The sequence below is a fragment of the Thermobia domestica genome, chromosome 10, assembly GCF_964235325.1.
Source record: "Thermobia domestica chromosome 10, izTheDome1.hap1.1, whole genome shotgun sequence".
Classification (NCBI taxonomy): domain Eukaryota; kingdom Metazoa; phylum Arthropoda; class Insecta; order Zygentoma; family Lepismatidae; genus Thermobia; species Thermobia domestica.
The window spans coordinates 153,563,872-153,586,186 of NC_137463.1; the positions used below are offsets into that span (position 1 = coordinate 153,563,872).

Genomic DNA, 22,315 nt, shown 5'->3' on the forward strand with positions numbered 1-22,315 from the left:
GTCTCGTTCGGATCTCAGCGGAGCCACTGCGTGACCCTTCCTTGTTAGGAGTCTGGATATGTAAACCCGCTTAACGTAGGGATTTATTTCTGTGAAATTTGGGACATGGCGAATAAATACGAGTGAGCTTGGAAATGTGAAAGTTCATCTGAATTTGTTTTACAATCACTTCAAAATACAACTTTATATATACTTTTAAAAAGCCATCCCTATTTTGAAAAAAAAAATTACTGTACTTAGGCTCGAACCGCCGCCCTCCGGTTCTAGAACTTTAACAGCGCTATTAAGCACGCTTGACCACAGAGGCAACTCACGAAAATGCGTTGTGATATAGCTAATAGAATCGCTCCAAGCGCAGGTTTACACTTGGAATTTTAAATAGCCAGTTTCTGTCTTTTTCAGTAATTCCAACTGAAGATATTGACTGATTTCCCATATTGGAACTTTGCGTGAAGTGTGAATTGTATGCTCATTTCAAAAATGCACTATTTTCTGTTCTTTCAATTTTACGTATTTGCGAGTGTTCCTAAGACCTGTTGTGTGCAGCGATTTTCACACAGTTAAGCGTTTTACTAACCCCCGGAGGCATAATATGTTAAACGTAGGCAGCATTCTGTTGTTATCATAGTAGTCACTTGTAAAGGCACACCTAGTATTAGTTTTTCATTTTTGTTCTTGTGTTGACCTTGAAGGACCAACAAATGCCTTTCGTGAAGCTACAAGTTTTCTTTAACTTTATACTTTATAGCAAGAATATTAACTGCTATATAAAACAAAATTATATACTGTGGCGTGGGAGACCCTGGTTTGATTCCAACGGGAGCTCATGTGTTTCGGATTACATGTTAATCAGTAGGTCCCGTCTCATATAGCCTCGCTGCTGAAAAGGGCGCTAAACTCTAAATCAACTCAACTTAATAATTATCTATACATTGAATTTAATAATAAGGAGGGAGACCTTGAAGGAGGGAGGCCGAATAAAGAGGGAGACCTTAAAATTTAAAACGTAGGGTCAGCGTGAGTCAGAGAGGTCACGGGGGGTGGTGTGTCACAGTTAGTCACGTCCTGTTGACCCACGATCCACTGACCTACTCACAAATCTTGACCCAATTGACTCACTCCATCTCTGGACTGTACACACAGATAAAGCAGACATATATGTAATCTGACCTTACTTGGCCTTCACTAATTTAAGATAATCTACAAAAAATGAAAGAAAGCAATTTCAAACGCAAAAATATAGAAATGTATTTTCAACGGAACAAAAAAAAAAAAAAAAAAAAAAAAAAAAAAAAAAAAAAAAAAAAAAAAAAAAACGTAACAGCCAAGATTTGAACCCGAATTTCTGCACTCAGCAAGCAGACGTCTTACCGACTTACCCACGGCATATCTTCCGACTTCTGGTTTTGAAACTTTATTTACACTGCGTGTGTTACCTAACAACGTTACGAGATGTCCTTACTGTCGTGTTAACACGCGTTCCGTAAATTTACGAAGTCGCTCTTTTAATCCAAAATCAATTCGACACACACACACATACACACACACACACACACACACACACAAACACACACACACACACACACATATATATATATATATATATATATATATATATATGTTTATATATATATATATATATATATATATATATATATATATATAGATAGATAGATAGATAGATAGATAGATAGATAGATAGATATGTTGGTGCACCAGTGAGCACCCAAGAGTACAGATTAATTCATTCTTGATTTTAAATTTACAGAACAAATGTTTTTTATAAGCAAGGGGACGGCTACCCATAGATGGAAAATTGGAAGTTACTTGGAAATATTTTAGAAGCAATATCTTTCAATGGTAAAGACCACTGCCCGATGATCCTGTTTTAATAACTCCATGAGCAGAAAGGACTGATATGTCCCTCTCCTATATGGTATTTTTCAAACCATATACTTTATCGGGAATATTATCCTTTATTCTTCAATTCATGAATTGTTTGAGGTTGAAGTGAGCGTAAATGTTTTCATACTTAGGAGTCTGGATATGCAAACCTGCTTACCGTGGGGATTTACTTCTGTGAAATTTGGTCCATGAAGTTATACAAAAATCGGTAAAATAAGGAACGTTAACATTCTTACAATGAGAACAGATTTCAATTCCCGGTGGGAGTTAGCGTACGCACGACTTTATCGTGGGAGACCCGGGTTCGATTCCTGGTGGGAGCTCATGTGTTTCGTATTCCATGTTAATCAGTAGGTCCACGTCTCCTATAGCCACGCTGCTGACCGGGCAGTTAAACTCAAAATCACAATCACCACCACACGGCGGGAGTTTACATGGTTCGGGTTTTACGTTAATCAATATGTCCACGTCATATATGGTCTTGCTGTTGAAAGAGACGTTAAACTCCAAATCAACTCAACTCATTAAGATAAGAGTTCTGAGTTTAATACCAACTTGAAACCATACGTTCAAAACAAAAATTGAAATAAAATGAAATCTTTATGTTTAACGTCCCATGGTTATGCCGGTTAGGCTAAAGGAGACGGTGATAATGAGAAAGGAGTGAAATGGTGGAATGAAGAAAGTGGGAGGAAACGGGAGAACCCCGAGAAAACCCACCAGCACGGCGTTTGTCCACCACAAAGTCCAAACGGCGCGAGCTGGGATCGAATTAGGGACCCGAAGCACCGGAGGTGAACGCTCTACCACTGAGCCACCGCACCCCCCAAAATGAAAATTATTCATGCTTCTGATACCTATATAAAAATGGAGAGAGAGAGAGAGAGAATAAATATGGTTGTATTTTTCATAGGGCCAAAGTGGCTTAGTGGTAGAGTGTTCACCTCTGGTGCATGGGGTCCTTGGTTCGATCCCAGCTTGCACAAAGTCAGATTTGTGGTGAAGAAACACCGTGTGCGTTCGTTTCTTCAGGATTCTCCTGTTTCCTCCTACCTACATCGTTGCACAATTTTCGTTCACTTCTCATCATCACCGTCTCCTTTACCTAGCCGACATAAGCATGGGACGTCAAACTTAATTTAATTTCATTTCATTGAAAAAATTACTATAATTCATAATCTGCATCTTTATAAAGCAACTTTAACAATCATATGGATGTATAATGCTTAAATTGAATTAAATCGCAATTGCAGTAATCTGCAATATTTTAGGTTTCTCATTTATTTACATCAAATGTTTAGTTATTTGATACTTTATAGCAAGAATATTAACTGCTATATAAGACACTATTATATACCTGTGGCGTGGAAGACCCTGGTTTGATTCCCAACGGGAGCTCACGTTTTTCGGTTTCTATGTTAATCAGTAGGTCCCGTCTCATATAGCCTCGCTGCTGAAAAGGGCGCTAAACTCAAAATCAACTCAACTCAATAATTATCTATACATTGAATTTAATAATAAGGAGGGAGGCCGAATAAAGAGGGAGACTTTAAAATTTAAAACGTAGGGTCAGTGTGAGTCAGAGAGGTCACGGGGGGTGGTGTGTCACAGTTAGTCACGTCCTGTTGACCCACGATCCACTGACCTACTCACAAATCTTGACCCAATTGACTCACTCCATCTCTGGACTGTACACACAGATAAAGCAGACATATATGTAATCTGACCTTACTTGGCCTTCACTAATTTAAGATAATCTACAAAAAATGAAAGAAAGCAATTTCAAACGCAAAAATATAGAAATGTATTTTCAACGGAACAAAAATAAAAAAAAACGTAACAGCCAAGATTTGAACCCGAATTTCTGCACTCAGCAAGCAGACGTATTACCGACTTACCCACGGCATATCTTCCGACTTCTGGTTTTGAAACTTTATTTACACTGCGTGTGTTACCTAACAACGTTACGAGATGTCCTTACTGTCGTGTTAACACGCGTTCCGTAAATTTACGAAGTCGCTCTTTTAATCCAAAATCAATTCGACACACACACACACACACACACACACATACACATACACACACACACACACACACACATATATATAGATAGATAGATAGATAGATAGATAGATAGATAGATAGATAGATATGTTGGTGCACCAGTAAGCTCCCAAGAGTACAGATTAATTTATTCTTGATTTTAATCTACAGAACAAATGTTTTTTATGAAAGCAAGGGGACTGCTACCCATAGATGGCTAAGTGAGGTAAATAAAATTTAAACTTCAAATGGAACTGGGGTGATTCACCGACAATGGCTGATTTAACACGTTTGATAACAGCGCGGGTAAGAGCTGGTTTATACATAGAGCCTGTGTAGGTAAGTGCATACCGCGTGAGACTGTCATTCTAAGGGTGTGGGGTTCGAGTCTCGGCCTAGACTGAGTTAATTTTTTTCAACGCTATAAATGATGTTCGCGTTTGATACTGAAAGAGATTTATCCTATGAAGGGAGAAAACCCACGATGGGGTCAGGGGGAAAGACGGACACTGTTTATCCTTAAGTGTTAAATTTTAATTTATTCCCATGTCTTTTGCTCTTTCCTTTCCCTCTTTCCTTCTTTTCTCATTTTGTTTAGCTTTCCATACTTTTTCGGTCTCTGCATGATGCGTATTATTGTTTTCGTTTCCTTTGCATTAATTCCTATCTCTTTGATCTTAAAGTGAATGGATTTTCTGCAGATTTATCTCGTGGTTGTTTCTCTAAGTGATGCTCTCAGATAGTAATACTTTTTCCTCCAAATGGAGGAATATCCTGGCATGTTATGTTTTCGGGCACGTATTTGCTGTCATGTTGGTTGTCCAACTATCAGACATCGAGTGAAACTATTCTCCTACTGGAAAAAGCTATCATTTCTTATGTATCCAACCTCCAGTTTCTACTGTCGCTGACTGTACCTATAGCTATACGTAGATTGTATGCCAATGCCACGAACTATACATTAATGTACTCATCTTGTAAATATTGACTCTTCATAAACCTTTGTAGGAGGCACAGTGGTTAAGCGGTAGATCACTTACCTCTGTTGTGGTGGTTCCTGGTTTGAACCCCGGTCAAGTAAGCTTGTGGTGAACAACATTATGTTCGTGGATTTCCTCGGGATACTCCCATTTCCTACAACTTTCTCATTTCATCAATTTTTCATTTTCATTCACTTGCTTTAATCATTGTTTTCCTTAGCTTAAAGTACATAATCATGGGATGTTAAACAGAAAGATTTTATTTCATATCATTTTCATAAAACTTCGACTTCGTTGCTTTTGAAATAAAGAAAAATATACTCGTAGTTAGGTAAAAAGAAAAAAAATATTTAAAAAACAAGGGCTAAGTGTTATCTCTTCTAGTCCATAAACAGTTTCTACAGTTTTCTTCTTCATATTGTTAGATGATTTCTACTTAACGGTAATTTTCGTAAAATAAATAAATAAATAATGTCACGGTATGCCAAAATTCAGTAATATTTTTAATATCAAAATTCATTCAATTTTATTAATTGGCTACAAAGAGGAAAATTGGAGTATTGTTTATAAATTAACTTGTTGTGAGAAATTAATTAGGTTGCAGACAGACAGATTATAACATCAGGTTACATACTGCTCATGATTGTTGTTTTTCATGAAGTAACAGACACGAGTCTGCAAGTGTCACAAGAATATAAACAAATACTGAAGCAACAAGAAAAATGTAAACTCTGTATAAATTTGTGTTCACAATTACACATTATCAAAATTAGGTAAAATTGTGAAAATCGCAGACGTAAACTGTCTGGAGAATTTGGTCAATGAGAGAAAATGCAGAAACTGCGATTTCAGCACAGTTTCAGCACAGAGATGTATGGGCTGCAGAATTTGGTAAGAGAACAACAAAATTCGTCATAATGAAAAATTAACATAAAAAGGTAATGTTGGACTGAATAGGGATCAGTCGCAGGAGAGACGTTATTTGATCAGTCGCAGGAATTACGTTAGTAGGATAGTTCTTGGGAATCCATCTATAGAACAACAGCGTGTTGCAGTGGAGATCCATCCACTGTGTGTGGGACATCGACGACGAACTCCGTGTCCAGGAGTTCGACTCCTGTTTACAACGAGGTATGTAGTAATGCATCTCTGTTACTCTCAAATTGACTGATTCGCCAACAGGTTTATTAATGTGATCTAACTATTTTACTTAAATCTACATCACAACATCCGACATCAAACTCTACTTAAACTATAAGACAATAAATGCATAATTTAAAGTTAAACGCTCATATTCTAATTTATTCAATCTCCTTCGCATACTAATTATTGATTAAGTTGATATACGCTCCCGAAAGGAGGTTGAAATGGTGGATGCGACCTTTGGCTCGATTCCCGGGAGGTCTAGCATTTTAAAGTTTTAATTACCCACCATTGAAATGGTGGAGGCGACCGTTGGTTCGATTCTCGGGAGGTATAGTATTTTAAAGTTTTAGATTACCCATTGTTGAAATGGTGGAGGCGATTTTAGGTTCGATCCCCGGATCGATATTATGTTGTCATGGTGGAGTATGCTGTGAGGCTTATGCCGTGTAGCGATCCTAGTAAAGCGAGGTCTATCATTAGTATGGTGGAAAGCGAAAGTTGGTTCAATCCCCGACGCGATAATAAGTTGACATGGCGGAGATACTGGTTCGATTCCAGATAAGTTACAACTTTTCGTACGCCAAAAGTAATTTGTAGAGAATTCAAAAGTCAAGCGCTAAATCCATGATATTAAATTGTCGTACACATGCGTTAGGTTTAAATAATCAGGTAGTTACAAAAGAAAATAGATTAAACCACACCACCCACCCGTATTAGCATTTCAATAGTGTATAAGAATTAGAGCAAGGTTAAAACATGTTATCTCTAATTAATAATCACAGGGAGCATTATCCGGTTTTGCAGGATGATGGCAAACCGGCCACAATGTTTTCGTCAAGTAGATACTATAAGCTAGATCTAGGGGTGCTTCGGAGTTTCACGGAGTATGGCCCGACCTATAGTTCAGCCACAGAAAAAATATTTAGAGATAACATTCAAATTTGGAAAAAGCAAAGGTGGTTCATGGTTAATTTTAAACAGAAAAATTTTGATGTGAAGAATGTTTTGGAATTAGGGTACCGAAGACACTTTCTGGCGGTAGTGTCAGGAGTGGTTGAAGTTTCATTAAGTTTGAAGAATGCAACGTTCTTTGTGTTAAAGTCGGATGACCTGACATATGAAATATGTGCAATTTTCAGAGAATGTGTAGATCAGACCAGGGTTGACACATGGTTGGAGCGGTTTAGGAACACTTTCGAGTGTTCCAATGCAATTCAAATTGCAGATCTGGTCGGAACTTTTGGTTCTTTGGAGAAGAGATAAAAAATCGTAATATCTCGAGAGAATCGATTGTTAGATTTAGCGGCATTTGCTAGTTTCTTTTTAGAAAGGAATAAGAAGCGAAAAAGTAGATTTTAAGTTTAGTACAAGTGTAGATTAAGGATTTATTAGGATATGATTAGGATGTATATAGAGTTTAGTAATTATAAGTTTTAATATTTATAGTATGGGATTAGGTAGTATTTAATTAGTATAGTAATATTATAGATAAAGATAGTCATAGTAATTGTAAATAATAGGTTAATTAGTATTAAGAATAGTTATAACGATAAGTTAAGTCAAAGGGTTAAGGATTTTCATATTAGTATTTTTAGTAAGAATTAAATGGGTTTAGTAATTATTTATAGCACTAAAAATGAAGTTAAAATAAGTAGATATTGTAATTTAATTTAACAAGTAAGATGCCTTTACGGCATAATAAACGTAAGTTATTAAATAAAAGAGGATTTAAATTTTTAAGTAAGACTAAATAATGTGATAATGAAGAAGAATATAATTATGAGTAAAAATGCTATCTAGGAAAAAAAAGAAATAAGAAAAAAAAGAGGCGAGATAGAATGAAAAAAAAAGAAAAATGAGTGATGAAATTAAGGTTTAGTGATTAGTTATTTAAAATTTAGTAAAGATATTGACATAATTAGGCAAACATCTTGATAGAGAATAATCTAGGTAGGTAAGAACTCACATTTTCGTAATGTTGAATTGGGCGTTTACCAGACCTCTCACGAAAATTTTTATTTATAAATAACACATAAGTCTTCGGCGGCATTAAGGCGGTACAGATAAGGAAAGAGTTACCCACTTGTTCTGCAAAGCGGTGAAAATTTTTTAGTTGTGAATCTGACTTATTTAGCCAAGGATCTTGAGAGAGCAAAATTTTGACTTGTTTTTATTGTAATTTAGGCATACTAGTAAAAGGTAGAGTTTAAATATTAAGAAATTAGATGTGTAAGAAATATAGAAATAGAGGAAATAGGCTTTCTATCTAGCTTTTAAGTTAGAATAGTTAAGATCTAGAAATAGGAAAAGTAGAAAAATAAACTAATCACGAACACTTAATTCAGGAATGAGAAAATGAGAAGGAAAGAGGAGAGATGGAAAGATCTGGAAAGAGAAAGAGAGTAGAAAATAGATAAGGATAATATAGATATTGATAGCAAATTTAATAGAGAAATAGAATAATGGATATTTATTTAAGGATGTGACAATCAAGATTATGATTAATTTTGAAGAATAATATTATACATGAAAATGACAATTATTATTATTATATTATTATATTATATTATGGTTATATTTTATTAATGTTAATAAGGAAAAAGAACAAAGCTAGCTAAATAAATAAGTAAGCAAGAATATATACTAGTTGTAATAATGAAAAGTAAGCAATAGAGAGCTATAGCTATAGAAATAAGAAATAAATGAAGTAAGCTTACTAAGAAATAATTTAGGGGAAAAATAAGACTTGGCTATATCCAGTCTACAGAGTGACCCTTAAGTGTTATAGAACATTCAGAGACGGATTGAAGAATCATGTTTATAGAAATGATCATAGATGCCGTTTCAAAGTTTAGGCCATTTGGCAAATTAATTATTATTTAGTATTATTAACATTATATTATTATTAAGATTATGATTATATTATATTATTAATTACTATTATATTATTAATTAAAACCCGAAATTGACGATAACTTGAATAGTTTTTATGTTGCAAGGCCAGCGACTAAAGACGTTGAAGTTAATGACCAAGAATTGAGAATTATAGAGTACGATTTATGTGCTATTGATTATTGATATAACATCTAAATATAATAAATTATCAATTTTATTGATATACCCGATTTTGTCGAACTAAATAAATAAATAGATAATAAAACATTTTGGAGTATGAAGAAGAGTGGAAATTTGAATTGTAATATTATTAAATAAGTTTTGAAAAATTAAATAAATAAATAAATAAATAGTATTAATAAGTGTTCTAGGAAAACACCAAAAGTTAAATAAATAAGTTAAGTAGCTGTATTCAAAATGGTATTTGTAGATGAAATTGCGAGGAGGGCCGCAATTTACCTTCAAAAGCCCAATCCCAGATTCGAGGAAATACGAGTCTGCATCGATCAAATCCCTAATCTATAAATATATTTTGTTTACAGTGAATAGTGATAAAATGATTAACTTAATAATAGGAATAACTAAAAAATAGGTGACGGGACACGTAAATAATAATAGTAATAAAAACATTTTTGATAAAATAAGAAATTTGTCGAATTATAAATAATGTATAGATTTAATAAATAATAGCAAGTAATAGAAAAAAAATAAAGTTAGGTTACTTACCAATAACAAGTAGAGGATATTTATATAATGGTGAAGGATGAAAAAAAACACAGTAACACACGTAACATTATCGCACAACACATGATTAAAAATGCACATTTTTACTAATAAAATGGTCAAATTGATAACAGGTGAATTCATGATTTGAGTAATGAGAGTGTATTATTGCATAAATCTTAGTGCAGTAAATAATAAGATTCAACCGAGTGGACATGGTTTGACGTGGAACGATATGTGTTTGAAAAGGACGTTCTCAGACGTAGAACGGATGCATGAGTTGGTCAAGGTTGAGCGGAAACAAGAGAAGGAGAAGAAGAAAAATTAATTTTTGCAAACATCAACAGTTTAATATAAAAGCGTTGACACAGAGTTGACACTGAGTTGCCAACTCAGTAACTCAATTTAGGTCAAGTTTGTTGGAACAATGGTGCTATTTTAGTGTTGGTGTATTGGTGTGTTTGATGAAATCAATATAGAGTAATAGTGAAAGTGCGTAAAAATATATTATCGTGTGAGTGAATGTATAATTTCAATGTAAATACATCATTATGAAGTTCCCTAAGAAAGGACTTAGGATGGAAACAATTGTTAACGTGTTGATAAATGTTGAAGGCAGTAAAGACTTCAAGTAGTTCTGTGTTACAACGGTAGATGGCAGGTAAATGCAGTGGACTGCTATCTAACATATTTTGCTTCATAAAATGAAAAGGACTAATTGGACTTTTGAAAAAAAAAACCGTAAGAATTTTCAACCATCAATTTTTTTTTGCTCAAACTAAAACATTACAATTTTGGCTTTCAATTTTAAAATTATATCTGTAATCTGTTATATGAATTAATAATTTGGAAATTTTTGTATACAGGAAGTTCTCCAAAAGCCGATCTTTTTCAAAAGATCTAGTCGTCATCGGAGATGCCTCAGTTTAAAGTGGGGGCATGTCACGGTATGCCAAAATTCAGTAATATTTTTAATATCAAAATTCATTCAATTTTATTAATTGGCTACAAAGAGGAAAATTGGAGTATTGTTTATAAATTAACTTGTTGTGAGAAATTAATTAGGTTGCAGACAGACAGATTATAACATCAGGTTACATACTGCTTATGATTGTTGTTTTTCATGAAGTAACAGACACGAGTCTGCAAGTGTCACAAGAATATAAACAAATACTGAAGCAACAAGAAAAATGTAAACTCTGTATAAATTTGTGTTCACAATTACACATTATCAAAATTAGGTAAAATTGTGAAAATCGCAGACGTAAACTGTCTGGAGAATTTGGTCAATGAGAGAAAATGCAGAAACTGCGATTTCAGCACAGTTTCAGCACAGAGATGTATGAGCTGCAGAATTTGGTAAGAGAACAACAAAATTCGTCATAATGAAAAATTAACATAGAAAGGTAATGTTGGACTGAATAGGGATCAGTCGCAGGAGAGACGTTATTTGATCAGTCGCAGGAACTACGTTAGTAGGATAGTTCTTGGGAATCCATCTATAGAACAACAGCGTGTTGCAGTGGAGATCCATCCACTGTGTGTGGGACATCGACGACGAACTCCGTGTCCAGGAGTTCGACTTCAGTTTACAACGAGGTATGTAGTAATGCATCTCTGTTACTCTCAAATTGACTGATTCGCCAACAGCTTTATTAATGTGATCTAACTATTTTACTTAAATCTACGTCACAACATCCGACATCAAACTCTACTTAAACTATAAGACAATAAATGCATAATTTAAAGTTAAATGCCTAGATTATAATTTATCAATCACCTTCGCATGTTGATATACAAAATCCTACTAAGTAGGTTGGTGGAGATATTAGTATAATTTATTCCTGTCTACTTTGGATAGTAGATGGAAGCAACTAGTATCGTGTCACTAAACAATTACATCTCTGCTTTAAAGGCACAACACGATATTATGTTGTCAATAAATAAATAAAAAATCATTTGGTAGTTTGGAAGTATAAATTTTCTAATGGATATGTATTTCATTTCGGAATAGTTCATTCTTAATGACCACTGTGTAGTTCATATAACTAATTTTTATTTTAATTTTACGTGTAACGAAAATATTTTTTATGATTTGCTCTTCTATATTTTAAAGTAAGCAGGTCTAGTTGAAATAAACGGGAGCATTCTCTTTCGTAGTTAATTGAATTCTAATGCTGAGTGGAACGGGTAACGCTCTACTAAATTCATGTGAAACATAAAAATACAAGGAGCACACTGTGTTTTTAGATACTCTTTGCAAAATCAATTTATTTACGATTTCTCAAAATAGTCCCCACATTAATACGCTTTAGCATTCTTAAAAGCCACGAGTTGAATTTATTATTACTATTATTTTGAATATCAGAATTTTCATTGTTATATGCTGCGATGCCCTCTCCACTCGTTTGAAAGCGGGATCCTCGAAGCTTTTCCTAGAGTTTTGGAAAAAAAGACAAAGTCACACAGAGCTAAATCTGGAGAATATGCCCGGGGTGGTAGAATATAGATTCCACTTTCTTGTAGAAACTCCAAACGTTTCAAGTGCCACCATAATTTCCCCACGCTCCGTCCTCTTTTAACTTTCGAAGTTGTATTTTTATTTTGAAAACATAATAATGACGACTATTGTTTTGTTTGGAGGTTATACTCGCAGGCCTTGTATTGCCACCTGTGACGATATTAAAAACGTCTTCACTTTACCCCCGCGAAAATCTTTCAAGCCTTTTGCTCCACCATTCTTCGGGGACATCTTTTCGCTCAGGCGTAAGCATATATGGGAAAGACCAAAATAAATTCCGACTAGACTTAAGTTCGTTACGTTTCAGTAGAGATTCCTATGTAGAAATTCTATCGAGTAAATGTTTTTGAATCAAACATTTCAATGTCAAGCTTCTTTTCTAGCCAGTTTTCTCCAATTTGTTTAACACTGAGAATTGATGTTTAATACTTTGGCGATATCATGGCTGCTTACATATCGGTCTAGCTCGACTTTTGTCAGATTATCATCAATCTATGCTGTGGTTGGTCGTCCATTGCGAGGGCATCTTGGTTATCTGAATTTCAGAACGAAAGCGGCTAAACCAACTTTTAACTTTTGCATTTGATAACGTATCTTGCTCATACACAGGCCAAATTTCTTCACGGGCTGGCGTCTTTACCGAAAAAAAAACTGTAAAATGTAGCACTGTTTCTGGAAAGTTCACTGATCTTGACCACGCAACATCTTAAGTCTGATTGTAAGAATTCCAACGTGTTTTGCACATCTACTAGTTTGAACTCCCAGCTGTAAAATAACGTTAGGCTTGACCCACTGTGTGACTCATATACCTTGAGATTTGGGACAGGAACGCCATGTCGTGCGCAAAAGGCTCAATACTTTTTAGGCTACTTGAAATAAGGGAAATGAGATAGTTTCGATATAAAAGGGTTTACACATTAGTTATTACAGCGAATTATTTCCATATTTCGTTTTATGAAATAATCTGTGTCTTGAAATGGAAACTTTGGAATATTTACAAGTTATATTGCTTACTTCAATATTCAAATGTTCTCTTGCAGAAATTTCTGGAAGAACAAAAGAAAATTCAAGGAAAAGAATGTCCTAAAACTTTAATTGATTCATTGTTGAAAGAGAGAAGTAATGGCAATTTACTAATTTCAGGTAATCCTAATTTGCTATTTTATACAGAATTAGATTCTGCAGGTATACAATATGTGATAAAAGAAATATTTACTAGGAGATTCACAATGAAAATGGCTGTAATCCTGAGAATGCTTTGTCTCCTATAGTTTATGTTCACCAATCAGTTATCATTGTGTTTAGAAATTTCCAGCTTAATAGAGTTGTCTGATTCAGCAGGCTTTCATTTCCATGCAATTATTTGGAATTTAGGGAAATTGCATTAATCGCAAACATGGAAGGAAAGCATATGACATTCGAAATATGAAAAGGTGGTTAAAGGAAATGGAACTCATTTAAAAAAAATTGATACTTTATAAAGGATATGGTTTGGACAAATTTATGGTAAGATAAACTTGACCTCGATTCCTATGTACGAGCGTGTGTTAATTAGCATAATGATATGTATTACACTGCGATTCAGCAGGCTTTCATTTCCATGCAATTATTTGGAATTTAGGGAAATTGCATTAATCGCAAACATGGAAGGAAAGCATATGACATTCGAAATATGAAAAGGTGGTTAAAGGAAATGGAACTCATTTTTAAAAAATTTGATACTTTATAAAGAATATGGTCTGGACAAATTTATGGTAAGATAAACTTGACCTCGATTCCTATGTACGAGCGTGTGTTAATTAGCATAATGATGTGTATTACACTGGGATTCGGTAAATCTGAATAAATTAATATGTAAATTTCGCTTGCCTAACAAGGCTGCACTTTGTTAGATTATGTTTTATTTCAACGCATGACACATGTGCAATAGCGAGCTGGATTATGGATAGCTGAAGTAAAAGCCACGGTACTCAAACCCCAATTTTCCAAGTCAAAAATTCAACAGTGGTTTCCAATAGGTCGAACAGAAATTCAAAGTGATACTACTAATAATTTAAAGATTTTCGCAGTTTTTCCACAAAACGTTGTAAGCAGAGCGCAAGGAAAAAAGTAGTTGCGTAGTCGTTCCTAACTTCAAATATTGAAATGCTGTATTGTATTTATTGTATTGTATTTATTTCTTTTGTATGAACTTACAAGTACGAGGAATGTCCTCAAGTAAGTGTAATATGCGTCATATGTACAAAAAATTTACATGAGTAAAATAAAGTAATATTACCTTGTCATGATATTTACGTACTCCTCAATCGTATAAGAAGAATTTTCTAATAGAAATAATTTTAACTTTTGTCTTAACCTTTCCATATTTTCTTCATACTTTATATCAATAGGCAACATGTTGTACAGTCACGAACATTAATAAATGGAGGCTGAACCCATTATTTCTTATGGCTCCAACCTCCATTTATTAATGTTCGTGACTGTACAACTTAACACCACCATAACTTACACTTTTTTGATACATTGTTGACCGGTGATTACATAAATGAAAATCATTCTTATTTCGCGTATTATGATTATGTACACTCATGTCCAAAATTATTGTCGCATGTCTATAAATATATTGTTCTAGGAATATAATTTGATAACGAATTCTTCCGGTATTTCTTATAATGTTAGTATGTGTATAATCAGCAAAGACATGTATGTGACAAATTTCATGTCAAAAGAGCAGTAAATAAGAACAATAAAATGAAAATAAAACTTTCTTGTCCATTTAGGAACATTTTGTTTTACTCATTCTAAGTTTCGTATTTATAATTATTTTCCTATGAAATTTACCACAAATATACATTTCCCGATTATACACATAGTATTAGTAATAAAAGTACCCTGGAAAATCATTATCAAATTATATTCTTACAGGAAGACACTTATAGATATGCGACAATCATTTTGGACATGAGTGTACATCCTTATTTGTTACGAATGCCGATGAGTGTTCTTTCAAATACAAAAAGAGACGATACAAATATAAACTATCCAGAGAAAGTATATTGACCTACTTAAACAAATGTCTACAAGAAAAATTCGGCTTCTTATCACAAAGTATTCTTATGGCTTTCTTCTGAATTTTGAAAACATTAAATCTCTGACTTGAATTTTTCCAGAACATGATACCATATTGCAAGATAGAGTTCAAACACAAATGGTACAAGGTTTTAGCTAATTTTAAATTTACCTTCTTTCTAATAATCCTTAGTGCATAACACATTCTAATTAATTTCTTAATAACTGACTCTATATGAAATTCCCATGTTAGGTTATGATCTATGGTAAGACCTATAAACGAACAGTGTGTTGTATAGTTAATTTTATTTTGGTTCAAATATAGGTTAGGGTATATTGGTTTACTGCACTTATGAAAATTTATAGCAATGGATTTTTCTACACTAACAAAAAGATTATTGTTCTTCATCTAAAGAGATACTTCATTTAGTGTTTGCCTAGCATTCTGTTCCATAATTTTTCATTTTTTCCACTCACTAGGAGACCTGGTATCGTCAGCGAAAAGGGTAACATCTGCCGAAGATATGCTTTTTTCAAAATCATTAATATATGAAAGGAAGAGCAATGGCCCTAGAATAGATCCTTGTGGAATTCCGTGTTTTATATATAATTCATCTGATAAATAGCTTTCTACAATGTTATTATTCTTATGCGTTATTTCTACGACCTGCCTACGATTTTTTAAGTGCGAACCAAACCAGTTCCTTGCTTTACCACGTATTCCACAGTTCTCCAGTTTGTTCAAAAGTAAACTGTGTTGTACTGTATCGAAAGCTTTAGACAAATCAAGAAAGATTCCTATAGTTTTCTTTCTTATCTACAATATTTCTTACTTTCTCAATGAAATTAAATATTGCCGTGTTTGCAGATCGACCTTTAAGAAAGCCATGTTGTTTTGTTGAGTTTAAAGCTAAAAATCACTTTAGCCCTAATTCGTTAATGTATCTTTAGAACAACAAGATATTACAATGAACATATCAACTAATAACTACTAACCATTTTTAATCCTTCGAAATCACCTAAATAGTGTCTCGATATCGTTAATTTATTCTTCTGTCTATACAAACATATTACATCTACAGCCATCCATTTCGTGTATATCCTGTCAATAATAATTTTTACCATGACAACCGATTCATTACTTGTTTTCTCTTTAACTGTATATATATATATATATATATATATATATATATATATATATATATATATATTAATTCATTCATAACAACATTTTATTTTATTACTAATCACATATTAGAAAAACGTCGATTCATTAAAAATATTGTTTATGGGTCTATTCAAAATTATAACTACCTGATGACTTACGCAGAGTTACTAGTTAATTGTTCCTTTTTACATCGAGCGATAACATCCATATACACGTCATCATATCAAATGTCAACAAGATCAGAAGGAATAATTATATTTAGAAACTTCAAATTAAGATCAATGTCATGAATTTCAATTTAACACAATCAAATCTCTTTTGAACACGTAAGGTAAAATAAAGATAAACATAACACTCAAAGTTAGTACAAAGATAAAATAAATTAATCACAGAATATTTAAAGCAACAGGTATATCATAATCACTCATAACATGTTGCAAACATATAAAGTTCAAATGAAGTATTCATATCATAACTCGCAACATCCGAGAATAGATTAAGAATTGTTATCCAAACTTAGTTTAGTTAACACATCAGGGTTGACTAAAGTTTTAACTAGCTTTAGCCATTTGTTTCTCGTGATTTCCGAAGGTTGCCATACCTTCAGTTCATCAATATTGCGAAATCCTATAGATTTGCCTGTTTTAGCGTCAATCAATTCAAACACTTTAGGATTAATTTCCTTAATACATAGGTAAGGATAATACATAGACATCACAAAACTTATAAATTCGCTTTAAGTTAGCATTGCTTTGTGGGTGGAGCTTCAGAAATACCATGTCACCAACTTTGATCTGATACTTATTTTCCTGTTCCTGCTCTACCTTTTCATTACGTCGCTGAAATTTCTGAAATCGACGAGTTCGAACCATACTTATCAAATGTGAGGGTTCTAAATCCTCCGAATCTCTTAATTTTATATCAAAATTATGTTCAATAGAGTATATTATATCAGTTCCGTTATGTATATTCGCCGGAGCTACACCGAGCGAATCGGAGATAGAATAATTTAAGAAATAAGTAACTTGAGTAACATATTTTACCAAATCGGAATGTTTGTCTTTACACAAGAGTCTGAAAAGTGTGTCAAAATGGCGATGAACATTCTCCACCACGGAACTGCTAGGATGATATGGGGTGACAAAATGAACCTTGATACCCGCATTAGCCATTGACCTTATAAATGAGTCGCTACGAAACTGTGAACCGTTGTCGCATAGAATGTTCTATCGGACCACAATGGGGTATGTATATATGCAATATACGGTATATAATGGCTGAAGACGTCGCTTTTCTCAAAGGGTAGGCCACAACATAACGAGAAAATATATCCATCACGGTAAGTAAGTAGGATTCTCCAGAAGATGCCCTTGGTAGAGGACCATATAAATCTATAGACAGGAAATAGTGAGGTTTATCAGGTAGTACTGAAAGCATCGGCTTATTAATAGCACGATTATTATGCTTAATACGCATACATTCTCCACAATCACTAATATATTTGGTCTAGGAATTAATTCGTGCAGTTGGTACGCACACATTGAAGCTGTAGTACAAACGCAAAATACATAAATACCTTAAGAAAAATATTGTCCATCGCTAGCCACCACTTTCGCCCATCTGTCAGGCAATGTACGGATTCCGTGGCGAAAGAAGTCCTCATCCTTGGAAGCGATCCAGTCAGAGACCCATGTTTCGATATCTTCTGAAGAAGTAAACCGCTGTCCAATCAAATCGTTGTTCATGCAATCGAACAAGTAGTAGTCCGAAGGAGCAACGTCTGGTGAATACGGCGGTTGGGGTAAAACTTCCCATCCGACATTTTCTAAATAGGTTTTGACCGGTTTTGCGACATGGCGAGCGTTATCATGTTGAATAATAAGTTTATCATGTCTGTTCTCCCATTCTGGTCGTGTTCTGGCCAGAGCTTGCTTCAAACGCATTAGTTGTCGTCGATAACGTTCTCCATTTATAGTTTCACCCGGTTGCAGCAGCTCATAGTACACCACACCTTTCATATCCCACCATATGCACAGCATAACCTTTGCACAGTGAATATCTCGTTTTGGTTGTGATGGACCTGGTTCACCTGGTTTCACCCAGGCCTTTTTTCGTTTAGGGTTCTCGTAATGGATCCACTTCTCATCACCCGTAATAATTCGATGCAGAAACCCCTTTCTGCTCTGTCGTTGAAGCAGCAATTCGCAAATGGTTTTTTCGTCTTTCAACGTCTCTGTCTTTCAATTCATGTGGAACCCAATGTGACATCTTTTGAATCATTCTCATGGCTTTCAAGCGTTTGGAGACTGTTGTTTGATCAACGCCTAATGCTGCTGCAAGTTGTTCCTGCGTTTGACACGAATCCTGCTCGAGCAATGCTGTCAATTCTTCGTCTTGAAATTTTTTTGGCTCTCCAGCTCGCTCTTGGTCTGCCAAGCCGAAATCACCACTTCTAAACCGTGCAAACCACTTCTGACTCGTTTGCTCAGCTAGAGCATGGTCACCATACACTTCCACCAAAATACGATGACTTTCAGTCGCACTTTTCTGCATGTTAAAGTAATGCAGCAGGACACCCCGCAAAAACACTTTATCAGGCACAAATTGCGCCATGTTCACTTAACTACAAACTGGTGTTGTTGACGCTTTAATCCACTGCCCTATACTACGAACGATACGCAATGACAGGGGTTTGCAACACATGTGTGGATACACGAAACTGTGGGACGCTCCGTTCGTTGCGCCATCTCTTGTCCACCCGCACGAATTAATTCCTAGACCAAATATGTTTTAATAGTACTTCTGAGAGATTTCCAATAAAAGGATTTATTGATCAGATCGAAAACCTTTCGGTAACCAAAATGTCCAAAATCGTCGTGATACGCCTTCAGTATCCTAGGAATTAATGCAGGAGGAACACAAATTTTCTTGCGGTTTTTAAATCTGAAGTCCTTAATTAATAACACATCATTTGAAAGCACGAACGTGGTATTCCACCCTTTGGGACAATTACATCCTGGGGCACATGGCGATAGATGGTTAATAATTTTCATATAATCCTCGTGATCTCTTTGATTCTTCATCAGTGGAACCTTTAGAAGAAGATGTCCTGTCGGTTTCCATTAATGGAGTTCTCGGGCAATGATACGATATTTCCTGTTGATTGGGAATATCCAAAGCTTCCTTATACACAGGATTATTGTGGTTACCTTCCCTTTCTTGTAATAATCTGACTTCCTCTTGTATGTTGGTTATCTGTATACTATGTGAGTCGACCTGGGCAGTGATATTCACTATTTATTTATTTATTTTTTTATTTTTTTTTTGTTGATTTGTAGCAGATTCCATGACTTCGACGACTTTCTTTATCGATTCTGTTTCCAGGGTTAATTGATCTTGCCTGCCTTGCCATTTGTTGCAGAATTGCTGGAACCTGTTATCTATTTCACGCGTCACATCGTTGGTGTTTTTGATGGTAACCTCATCAGTCAGTACATGAAAATCCTATTTCAAATTATGCTGAAGCCGATCGACATTTTCATGAATACCCTGAACTCTATCTGCAAGAGATTTGTGTTGAGTCAATAATTGTTCGAACTTTTCATCATTCGATTTTTGTATTTGTTCTAGCTTAACAGTTAGTAGTTGATTCGCTTTTTGCATCTGTTCCAGCTTTTCATCGTTCGATTTTTGTATTTGTTCCAGTTTAACAGTTAGCAGTTGACTGATCGTGCTAACAAGATTAACCTAACCATATCAGGTGTTTTCGGTAAGGGTTCGGCTCTTGGGTCTAGCCTAGAAGGAGCTGAGCTATTGGAACGAAACTTGCAGGATTAATAGCCCATTGGGCAACAACCAAACCGAGAAAAAAAATAAATTTTCCATTTGCAAACACAAAGGAAGGACGGGGGGCAAAATCATAAAAAATTGTCCAAAAGGCACAAAACTCATAAATATTAATCACAGTAACGTACTGAAGACAAAGATAATTTTTAAAAATTTTCTACTGCTATTTGAAGAGAGCAGAGGGGGCATATTCCTCCATAAAATCCTATGGTTCGGCTCTTGGGTCTAGCCTAGAAGGAGCTGAGCTATTGGAACGAAACTTGCAGGATTAATAGCCCATTGGACAACAACCAAACCGTGAAAAAATTAAATTTTCAATTTGCAAATACAAAGAGGGGACGGAGGGCAAAACACTAAAAAATAGTCCCAATGGCACAAAACTCATAAATATTAATCACAGTAACGTACTGAAGACAAAAAAAAACTTTGAAAAATTTTCTACTACTATTTGAAAGGAGCAGAGGGGGCATATTCCTCCATAAAATTCTATGGTTCGTCTCTTGGGTCTAGCCTAGAAGGAGCTGAGCTATTGGAACGAAACTTGCAGGATTAATAGCCCATTGGGCAACAACCAAACCGAGAAAAAAAATAAATTTTCCATTTGCAAACACAAAGGAAGGACGGGGGGCAAAATCATAAAAAATTGTCCAAAAGGCACAAAACTCATAAATATTAATCACAGTAACGTACTGAAGACAAAGATAATTTTTAAAAATTTTCTACTGCTATTTGAAGAGAGCAGAGGGGGCATATTCCTACACAAAATCCTATGGTTCGGCTCTTGGGTCTAGCCTAGAAGGAGCTGAACTATTGGAAGGAAACTTGCCGGATTAATAGCCCATCGGGCCACAACCAAACCGAGAAAAGAATAAATTTTCAATTTGCAAATACAAAGGAGGGACGAGGGTTAAAACCCTAAAAAATTGTCCAAATGGCACAAAACTCATAAATATTAATCACAGTAATGTATTGAAGACAAAAATATTTTTTAAAAATTTTCTACTACTATTTGAAGGGAGCAGGGGGGGCATAATCTTCCATAAAATCCTATGGTTCGGCTCTTGGGTCTACCCTAGGAGCTGAGCTATTGGAACGAAACTTGCAGGATTAATAGCCCATTGGGCAACAACCAAACCGAGAAAAAAAAATTTTCAATTTGCAAACACAAAGGAAGGACGGGGGGCAAAATCATAAAAAATTGTCCAAAAGGCACAAAACTCATAAATATTAATCACAGTAACGTACTGAAGACAAAGATAATTTTTAAAAATTTTCTACTGCTATTTGAAGAGAGCAGAGGGGGCATATTCCTACACAAAATCCTATGGTTCGGCTCTTGGGTCTAGCCTAGAAGGAGCTGAACTATTGGAAGGAAACTTGCCGGATTAATAGCCCATCGGGCCACAACCAAACCGAGAAAAGAATAAATTTTCAATTTGCAAATACAAAGGAGGGACGGGAGGCAAAACCATAAAAAATTGTCCAAAAGGCACAAAGCTCATAAATATTAATCACTGTAACGTACTGAAGACAAAAATATTTTTTAAAAATTTTCTACTACTATTTGAAGGGAGCATAGGGGGCATATTACTCTATAAAATCCTATGGTTCGGCTCTTGGGTCTAGCCTAGAAGGCGGTGAGCTATTGGAACGAAACTTGCTGGATTAAAAGCCCATTGGGCAACAATCAAACCGAGAAAAGAATAAATTTTCAATTTGCAAATACAAAGGGGGGACGGAGGGCAAAACATTAAAAAATTGTCCAAATGGCACAAAACTCATAAACGTTAATCACAGTGAAGTACTGAAGACAAGAATAATTTTTAAAATTTTTCTACAGCTGTTTCAAGGGAGCAGAGCGGGCATATTCCTATATAAAATCCTTTGGTTCGGCTCTTGGGTCTAGCCTAGAAGGAGCTGAGCTATTGGAAAAAACTTGCAGGATTAATAGCCCATTGGGCAACAACCAAACCGTGGGAAAACGAAATTTTCAATTTGCAAACACAAAGGAAGGACGGG

The 22,315-nt window shown here is 34.8% G+C and overlaps 2 protein-coding genes across 4 annotated transcripts in view; one reads left to right on the forward strand and one right to left on the reverse strand.

Annotated features, from left to right (window-relative positions):
• LOC145662780 (uncharacterized) overlaps window positions 1–9,982 on the reverse strand; it is a 114,231-nt gene extending 104,249 nt beyond the window's left edge. For all 3 annotated transcript variants that reach the window (XR_014127104.1, XR_014127105.1, XM_081728653.1), the window contains exon 1: window positions 9,696–9,982. The gene's annotated coding sequence lies outside the window, so the exon portion shown is untranslated. The remainder of the gene's footprint in view (window positions 1–9,695) is intronic.
• Window positions 1–22,315, forward strand: part of LOC145662781 (methyl farnesoate epoxidase-like) — a 733,391-nt gene that overhangs the window by 256,068 nt on the left and 455,008 nt on the right. The window contains exon 3 of the mRNA XM_081728654.1: window positions 13,254–13,356. Within this exon, the coding sequence (XP_081584780.1) occupies window positions 13,254–13,356 (103 nt within the window). The remainder of the gene's footprint in view (window positions 1–13,253; window positions 13,357–22,315) is intronic.